Genomic DNA, 9083 nt, shown 5'->3' on the forward strand with positions numbered 1-9083 from the left:
GCGGCCGCAGCTTCGGAGATGCTCTGCAGCGACGGCCACCAGTTCCCGCCCCTACCGCTCCTGGCCAGCTACGCCTGCACGCCACCGCGGGACTCCGGTGCCGATCCTTGCTGTCCCGCTCGCGTCCTTAGGAGGCAAGAGCATGCATCATCATCAGATCTTCTCATAGGTGCCGCTCTGCTCCGTGTTGGCGCCGCGCCGGAGCTGAGTGAGAGCGAGGTCGATGGGATGAGGATTGGGGAAGGATTGGTCTCACGCGAGGGGCACTTAATGCAGCTGTAGCATACAGGCGTCCGGCTCGACGAGCCCGCGAGCCGAGCCTCGAGCCTCTTTTCAGGAATCAGTTTTGCTACAAGCTGAGCCAGGCTCGGCTCGATTTTCTTCTAGCCTATACGAGCCGAGCCACGAGCCGGCTCGGCTCGGCTCGATTCCACCCCTAATGCACACTCTGCGAGTTTCTTATAAGATATTTGTGAGACAATACATTTCAAAGAGCTCCATGCTAAGATTTTTAACAATAACATAATGGGCTAGAAACACACATATACTCTATGTTTTATCTATATAGGTACCCATTTTCCTTTTTTCTTTTGTCATATCTTGTGAGCTCATCTATGAAAGACGGTATGTTAAAATCAAATTAACAAAGAAATTTTATGTTGCAAAGTGACATCTAAACCTACTGGAAGTATATTTTTCAACATAAAAAGCTAAAAATGTACACCAAATAATATTGTATTCAATATCAAGATACTATTTTTCAAGTGTAATAGAGAACTATATTTGTTAAGACCATATGTTAAAAGATAGAGCTGAGTCATCATATTGTGTATATATGACACATACAGAGATGCCATTGTCCATTGACTTATGCATTAACAAAACTACGCCGCTTGTGTATGTGGTCGAGTTGGAGAACTGATAAATTATTCATATATTACTCATAGAACTCCAAGGACTCCTAACATTAGTGGTAGTTGAGACATTTTTTTATAAATCTGAAACAACGTCAAAGTGAAGGTCAACCTTCTGATGTCCCTGAATGACTTATATCTGTGTTTTTTTTTGTCTTTGTGTGCAACTCAATGTTTTTAAATCATATCTTTTTTTTTGTTTATTCTTAATTTCTCCCTGCACATATTTGTAACATTGTAAATATTTATAACAAATAAATTTTGCAGCGAGAAACTCTTCTGCGGGTTCTCCCTAAGAAAACCTTTTCGATGGTGCCGATCATTTTTAGCGTGAGTATGCATTTTGTTTAAATGGTGAACATTACTGAATGTTGTACGATTTGGATGCTATCGATTTTGGTTTGTGTACATAGGATATGGGCTGAGCACTAACCAGTTTCCGTGGGCTCAGCCGACCGTCACTACGCTCCGGGCCGGCCTGTATGCTCAGCCTGCGGTACACCACAGCATAACTGTCGGCTCATCCATTACCAAAAAGCCCACGACCCACGTGTCACGCAGCTCCCTTCTCCACACTCCAGTTTCCCCGTCGCAGTCCAGCCACCGGGAACCCGATTCCCTCCTCCACCCGCTCCACTCCGCCGGCCTCGCCGCGCTCTCCTCTCCGATCCGGCCCGCGAGCACCGCCGCTCCCGGGAACATGGCGGCGGCGAACGGGGACGTGCGCGGCGGCGGGGTGCCGCGGCCGACGAACCCGATGGTCACGCCCCTGCTCACGGACCTCTACCAGTTCTCCATGGCCTACGCCTACTGGAAGGCCGGCAAGCACCTCGACCGCGCCGTGTCAGAATCCTAACCCCCGCTGTAGCTTCCCGCGCTCTCTATGTTTGTTTATTGTGCGTGTGCGCCTCTCGATTCGTCATAGCGCCGTTTGTTGGTGTCAGCCTCCGATGTGCGATGCTGGAGTGTTGATTTAGGAACAGTTAGGGAGGGAGGGAGAGGGTCCAGTTCAGGTGCTGTGCTACGATTCAAGCTGGGGGGATTTTTCTGGCTAAATTGGGACCAAGTGTAGTTCATTTTACTAACAAGCGTTCCTATGTGTAATATTTGTTTGGTGGATAGAGTACTACTGTTTACATCGCAGTTGTTCATTTAGACACGAAACTTTCCTCTGACGTAGGAGGTCACAACTGTTTATAAGATATTGCAACTGTTTATACGACCATACGTACCATCAATACAGCCAAGCAATAGTAAGCAATCATTAGAAGCATACTATTTTGGGTTTTGGGAGGCTATATCGAGCATAACAATATCCGTAATTAACACCATTTCCTACCTGAAACTTACTATAGGGTTGCAAGATTGTTTACTTTCAAGTATATGATCTAATTATCCAATATGAGAGTGTATTCTACTGTTGTAGTTCTGCTACTTGTCGGTCTTCTTGCTTGAATATTATATGCTATTTTGATTGTTGATATTTACTGTGAACCACACTGTTTTCAGCTTTGATCTGTACTTCCGGAAAAACCCCTTCGCTGGTGAGTTCACCATTTTTGGTGGCCTTGAAGAGTGCATACGGTTTATTGCCAACTTCAAGCTCAAAGAAGAGGAAATCAGATTCTTGCGAGCTGCATTGCCTACATGTGAGGTGGGAATGCCAATCTTCTAAAAAAATAATGTATTCCCTCCGGCCCAAATTAGTTGTAGCAGGCCATTACTATGTCCATTTTTAATTATAGTACCATGTGCTTCAATTAATTTGGGCCGGGGGGAGTAGACCATTTTATGGGAAACCTGCACTTAAAATAGATCACGCTCATGTATGATTGGATTTAATCGAGTTGAATGCTCATGCAAGTGGAAAGATCAGGGCATAAAGGATATCCTTCCGGACGCCCCTGAACCCAATCCACCACCCAAAATGCCTATCATCAAACAAAACCACAAAAAATAATGTAGTTCTCCTTTAAGTAACTCACTTCTTGTCCAGATACGATTTTCAGCTTTGCTTGCAACTAAAACTGTGTACCTATTATTTTGATAGGATGGTTTCTTTGAGTACCTCAGCTCGATTGACTGCTCAGATGTTGAGGTTTATGCAATCCCTGAGGGTTCTGTTGTGTTTCCTAAGGTTCCACTGATGATAATCGAAGGGCCTGTTGCGGTAAGTACCAGGAGCTGGTTAGCAAATAACATCGACTGTTGTCGTATATCACCTTTCTGTTAACTTTTGCCTTTCACTTTTTTGTCCCAGGTTGTCCAACTTCTTGAAACTCCATTTTTAACTCTCGTGAACTATGCTTCATTGGTTACTACAAATGCTGCAAGGCACCGCCTTGTAGCAGGGAAGGAAAAAAATTTACTTGAATTTGGCCTTCGACGGGCTCAAGTGGGTCTTAATTTTTATCATTTGTTTTGCTTCTTATTCATTATCCTTTACATGGACTTATAAAGACTTGTCTATCAGGGTCCTGATGGTGGAATCAGCGCATCAAGATATTCTTACATGGGAGGATTTGATGCTACAAGGTCTGGTCTGCTTTCACAATGAGCATAATATGCATCTGCACATTGTCTTCCGCTTCAAACATTTTTATTACTTCTTCAGAGGTCATAGTTTTGTTGATTATTATCTGGGTGCTCGTGGTTGTCGATAAAGCTTTTGGGTTTCCTCTGCTACTGATGATAACAATCATTAACTGTCTACATTAGGATCACATAGTTTATTTAACTGGAGTATGCAATTTTAAAACTATGTTAAGCCATCATTGGATGATAAATCTTCTTACTCAATATTTGAACGCATGAACCAACTTTGAGTTATACCTAAGGCTGTAAATGCTTATCCAAAGACACATTTGTCACAATAAGCAATGATCTGACATTCCTACCTGAGCAGCAATGTTGCAGCAGGAAGGTTGTTTGGGATACCAATACGTGGGACTCACTCACATGCATTTGTGAGCTCTTTCATGGTTAGTAGTCACTTTCAAGTCTTCCTGTAAATTGCTGGTGTTTGGGACTTATTCAATTTTCCTGTTTAATATTTGAAACATCATTCTTGTACTGGAAAAAACATCTGCTATGTTCTAATTATTGTGCTTGGATAGGCTTGATTTTCTTCAGTAATGTGTCCAATATATATTTTGTATATCATCATTCATCTAGCACAAAGTTGCTTTTCCCCCTAGTTCCGCTCTTTTCACCTCATGCAATTCCAGTTTGCACCTACCATTTGAAACTTTGAGAAATGATCCATCCAAATAGTCTATTTGGGCCGAAATTTCTTGGCCAATTGCATTTAACCAATAACTATGTAGATGGGCACATATCTTTCTTCAATCTAGATTATGTTAGCCAAGCTCTCCCAAATTGATATTCAAATGTAAAATAGTGAAAGAAAAGTATATACTTGGAGCGAAGCTAGGTTTATGCTTATAAAATAGAAAACCATAGCATCTGGCTAGTAAGCGCAAAATCTAAGTCGCTTAATTTTCACCCTACTAAGACACAGTAGAGCTGGCCATTTAAAAAGGAAACCCATAAGGGAAAAGTACAATATGCAGTATGCTTTACATCATGAACCTTGCAACTATTTCATTAATTTGTTTTGACTCTGGATTTCATTAATTTTTTGTTAGGTGAAAACTATATCTGTTTAATACAAGTGTTCTTCTTTTCTATTGAATTGTTTGGCTGTAGGGTCTTGATGAAATCATTGACAAAGCACTTTCTAGTTCTGATGGTTCGAACAAATGTGAAGACTTTGTCTCTCTGGTGCAGAGTTGGCTGATCAGGATTAAGGTGTGATAAAGCACTAGTTATTTGTTAACTCTTTTGCTCATGTAACTGAACTCTTATAGACACTTTTCCGCTTGTTAATTAAAACATTGTTTGTTGCTTGTGATTGACACTGCCTCTTCATATGCTCTTTTTCTTAACCAGAAGTTCAAATGCTCTTTAGTGAACAGAATTCAATAACATTTTAGAATTAGAGATAAGAGGTGCCTAGCTGAAGTTGAGGACTTGAGGTGACTAGTTGTCATTGTTAATGTACCACTGCTGACTGTTAAACAGAAAAGTCTAGCTTTACAGTTTAATTTATACAAATTACGTATCAGAAATAGTCTTAGTAATCCTTTCTGGATATCTTGGTCAAGTTGAGTACTCCAACCCTCATCCAATACTTTGAGTAACCATACTAATTTTGCTGTAATAGTGTTCTGCATTACATCATTTTGCTTTATCTGACTAAATAGTATCTATACATTTTTGTAAGAGCGAGCTATTTTTTTAATGAATTGGAAGTGTTCCCTCCCCAATACGATACACTTCTTATAAATATTTCCCAGTGGTCTTGACAACTAATTTAAATTAACCGTTTCTCCTGTGTTAGAAGTGGCTTGGACAAGTGTTCACTTGTACTTATGCATGAAGTTTCTCTTCCTTGCAAGTTGCAACATAATTTCTCTTTAACTTGTTGCTATAGAACTTATGGTTAGTAAGTTATGTTGAACTATTCATGCTTTATTTCAGGATGCTAGCTCATTGCGTGGTACCTTTGGCGAAACAAATCAAAGTGAGTTGGCTGCATTCACGTCATATGCATTGGCATTTCCAAATGCCTTCCTGGCCTTGGTGGACACATACGATGTTAGTTAATTTTGCTCTGCAATATTATACTCATGCTTTGTATAGCATGGCCTACATATTCGTCTGTTCAATGATGTTTTCTTTAAGCTGACTAACATTGTTGACGCTGTAATATATTTTTTCAAATAAACTATAAAACATATTTTCTATGATATATGGTTAAATCTGCTGTTCATAAAACTGTTCTAAATTATTAACCAAGCCAAATAAAAAATGTCCCTTTGACCTTTAATATATTATCCAAGACAAATGTAGGACTGACCTTGACAAAACTAATGCATTAACTCAGGTTGTACTTATATATTGAACATGGTTGATGTTTCAGTATGTATCTTTGCTAGGTCATGAGAAGCGGAGTGCCAAACTTCTGTGCTGTTGCTTTAGCCCTCAACGATATGGGGTATGCCTCAGCTCTTCTTTATACTTCTCTTATTGCCCAACTTGCTTCTGTTACATGGGAAGCTGTAGCTGACAACACAAAACGTGCTAGTTAGTTTTGTTTGAGTTTATCTCCCCTTGTATACATACAAAGTTGCACATTTGAGTTCATATGAATGGAATAGCTACATTGTTCACACCTAACTATTTACTTGTTTGGCACTGGACTCATATCGTGAACATTTGATACTAACCATGCACCCTTGCTGTGATATGTAACATGGTGATTTTTGAACAAGCATCTTGGGCATAAGCAGAATCACCAACATATGGCCGTGGCCCCTCAGCCCTTTGTTTTAGTGTCTTGATTACATATTTTTATTATTACTTTAAATTACATGCCTTACGGAACTGTAGGAGCAAAGATCTGCATGCAACATATTAGCTGCTTTGGCATTTGAAAAACAAATGATGTATGAGAAGGTTTTACTTGATAGATCTGACTAGTGACTGTATTTGACTTCCTTATCACATTTGAATACTTTAGCTGAAGTTTCGATATACTGTTGATTCATTAGCCTTATAACCCTTTTCATTTCAGGTATAAGGCAGGTGGAATTAGGCTAGACTCTGGGGATTTGGCATATCTGTCTATTGAGACACGCAAGTTCTTCTGTGCAATTGAAAAAGAATTTGGGGTTGTTGGCTTTGGAAAAACAAATATTACAGCAAGCAATGATCTCAATGAAGAAACAATTGATGCCTTGAACAAGCAGGTAAGCTGTAATTCAGAAGTTTAGATTGTTTGCTGCTAAAAATGTTTGGTAAAATCGCACTATTCAAGCTATTACTAGTCTCTATATTTCTCTAGTAAATATTAAGAGTAAACTTTACCCAGCTGGTCTTGATAAGTTGTGACTTACTAGGAAGTTAAAGGTTTGCTTCAAAATGCTTGGTATCACCTGGTTGCTAAGTTTGAGAGCTTTTATCTGCTTAATGGAATTCTGTATAGTTTTGATACCGGTTCTTAACATTGCGGTGCAGATATGCAAAGCCTATGAATTTGATGGATGTGCATGTGCTCAGAAGATATGTTTTTACCACTTCACTATGATTGATGGCTTCTTGCATGATTATTGACATTCTGTGTAGGGCCATGAGGTAGATTCATTTGGAATCGGCACTTACCTAGTTACTTGCTATGCTCAAGCAGCACTTGGTTGTGTATTCAAATTAGTTGAAATCAACAAACAGCCTCGCATTAAACTCTCTGAAGATGTCACAAAGGTATACTACTACTCATTAGCATTTCAAATAAAAAGAAATAGCTTTAGCAAACATCTGTTCCACCATAATGACTGAATGTGTATTTTCCCGCTCCAGGTATCCATACCATGTAAAAAACGGTGCTACAGGTTGTATGGAAAAGAAGGTTACCCTTTAGTTGATATAATGACCGGACAAGACGAGCCAAGCCCAAAGGTAAACAATATTCATGTTACACATAAGCAGTAAGGCTGCATAAAAGAAATTGTCCGCTTCAAATCTGTGCTGCCAAGCATATACATACTCATAATTAGTTAGCACATATGTATATGCTTGTGGGCTTGATCATTATTGCATTCCTTGACAGGTTGGTGAGAGGATCCTGTGTCGTCACCCTTTCATTGAGTCAAAGAGAGCTCATGTTGTTCCACAGCATGTTGAGGAGTTGCTCAAGTGCTACTGGCCTGGAAATTCATGTATGTATATCCACTTGAGTAGCCTCTACTATTTTACACATCTCAATACTAGATCTGGATATATACATCATTTGTCATGCTAGGTCTTGTGAAGTATATTCACGCAGATCTGACAGCTATAGTCCTACAACTATTTTGATTCATCAGCATAGTTGCAGTTTCTAAATCAGGTGCCTAAACAAACATGACAATCGCCAGATTACCATGTCATAGTAATATGAATTTATCGTTGTAAGTTGTGCATACTGGTATTGCCTAAATAACTTCTTGGCGTTGCAATCACTGCATTATGCCACCGATTGCTGCGACCAATGTAGAATAAGATTTCTGCTAATAAGCATTGGTGCCATGCAGTTGTAATATTGGTGTAGTATTAGTTGAAAAATATTTAGCTTAAATCTTTAATCTCATTTTATATAAATGCTTGAGAAACACATCGAAGTACTCAAGTCGAAAAGGATATTGATGCCAATCTTCATCCTATTCTCATGTGAAGCCATGCAAAGGGAAGAGCTAACGTCCATCAACGAAAATAGGAGCCGGTGCATGCGTGATCTGCTCCGTATGAGGCCGGACCATTTGAGGAAGCTGAATCCAACACCATACAAGGTTCGATTACTCTTCAGCTAGATGATACTAATAGTAATATATATGTCCCCTTACATTTTAATCTCACCTCTTGCTGCGTGCGTGCTCTTGATCAGGTAAGTGTGAGCACCCAGCTGTACGATTTCATCCACTTCCTGTGGCTCAATGAAGCTCCGGTTGGCGAACTGCAATGATGAAAGATAATCGCGATCCAGTCAAGCACTGACGAACTTGTTTTCTTTTCATGAATAATGCATATGTATCTTCTACGATGTACGATTCTTTGTGTATGTCGAACACGAGGATATAACTTTACAAATGTAGTGCTCAGAAGCTCTATACACACAGCACGCAGGAGTACAGTCAGTGTTGAGTTAGATAACAGAGCACTTGGAAATCTGCAATAACCTGCAACCTTGCAGCTGTGTGCCGAAAGAGAGAAAAATGACTCTTGTAAGGATATGAAACAACTGAAATGTAATATATTCTGAGGAAATCACCTCTGTCCGAACTGTCCCTGTAGTTACTCTGGTGTATGCATGTAGTGTCGTATATTAGAAAAGGTTACTTTGGAGGATGGGCTCCTAGGACCGAGTCCTTAAAAAACATTTAACATTTTGAAGTTTTAAAAAAATCAGTTTTGTTTTTCTAGATGTTGACAATGACGTATTCTCTACTGTTGTGCAAAATCTCAACGTGAATTAATTTATATTCGGACTACACAAAAATAACAAATACGGACAAATCTGAAGGCTTCGAAATTTCCGCTATTCCCTTCATAGATCTAGATTTTTTTTTTAAT

General features: G+C 39.7%; 1 protein-coding gene across 1 annotated transcript; it reads left to right on the forward strand.

The window, feature by feature from the left end:
• Positions 1-1599: 1599 nt before the first annotated feature.
• Positions 1600-8858, forward strand: LOC124680442 (nicotinate phosphoribosyltransferase 1-like). Its single transcript, XM_047215500.1, has 15 exons — positions 1600-1757; positions 2424-2568; positions 2965-3084; positions 3175-3309; positions 3388-3449; positions 3820-3895; positions 4623-4724; positions 5457-5573; positions 5915-5973; positions 6553-6727; positions 7104-7238; positions 7335-7433; positions 7585-7693; positions 8190-8302; positions 8398-8858. Exons 1-15 carry the CDS (start codon positions 1615-1617, stop codon positions 8473-8475), a joined length of 1668 nt encoding a protein of 555 aa, XP_047071456.1. The 5' UTR covers positions 1600-1614; the 3' UTR covers positions 8476-8858.
• The last annotated feature ends 225 nt before the right edge of the window (positions 8859-9083 follow it).

This window comes from Lolium rigidum, unplaced genomic scaffold, assembly GCF_022539505.1.
Source record: "Lolium rigidum isolate FL_2022 unplaced genomic scaffold, APGP_CSIRO_Lrig_0.1 contig_1705_1, whole genome shotgun sequence".
NCBI lineage: Eukaryota > Viridiplantae > Streptophyta > Magnoliopsida > Poales > Poaceae > Lolium > Lolium rigidum.

Coding starts and splice junctions, on each gene's coding strand:
- LOC124680442 (XM_047215500.1), top strand. CDS start 1,615: ATGGCGGCGGCGAACGGGGACGTGCGCGGCGGCGGGGTGCCGCGGCCG. Junction 3,310..3,387: donor TTGGCCTTCGACGGGCTCAA/GTGGGTCTTAAT, acceptor CTTGTCTATCAG/GGTCCTGATGGTGGAATCAG. Junction 7,434..7,584: donor AAGACGAGCCAAGCCCAAAG/GTAAACAATATT, acceptor ATTCCTTGACAG/GTTGGTGAGAGGATCCTGTG.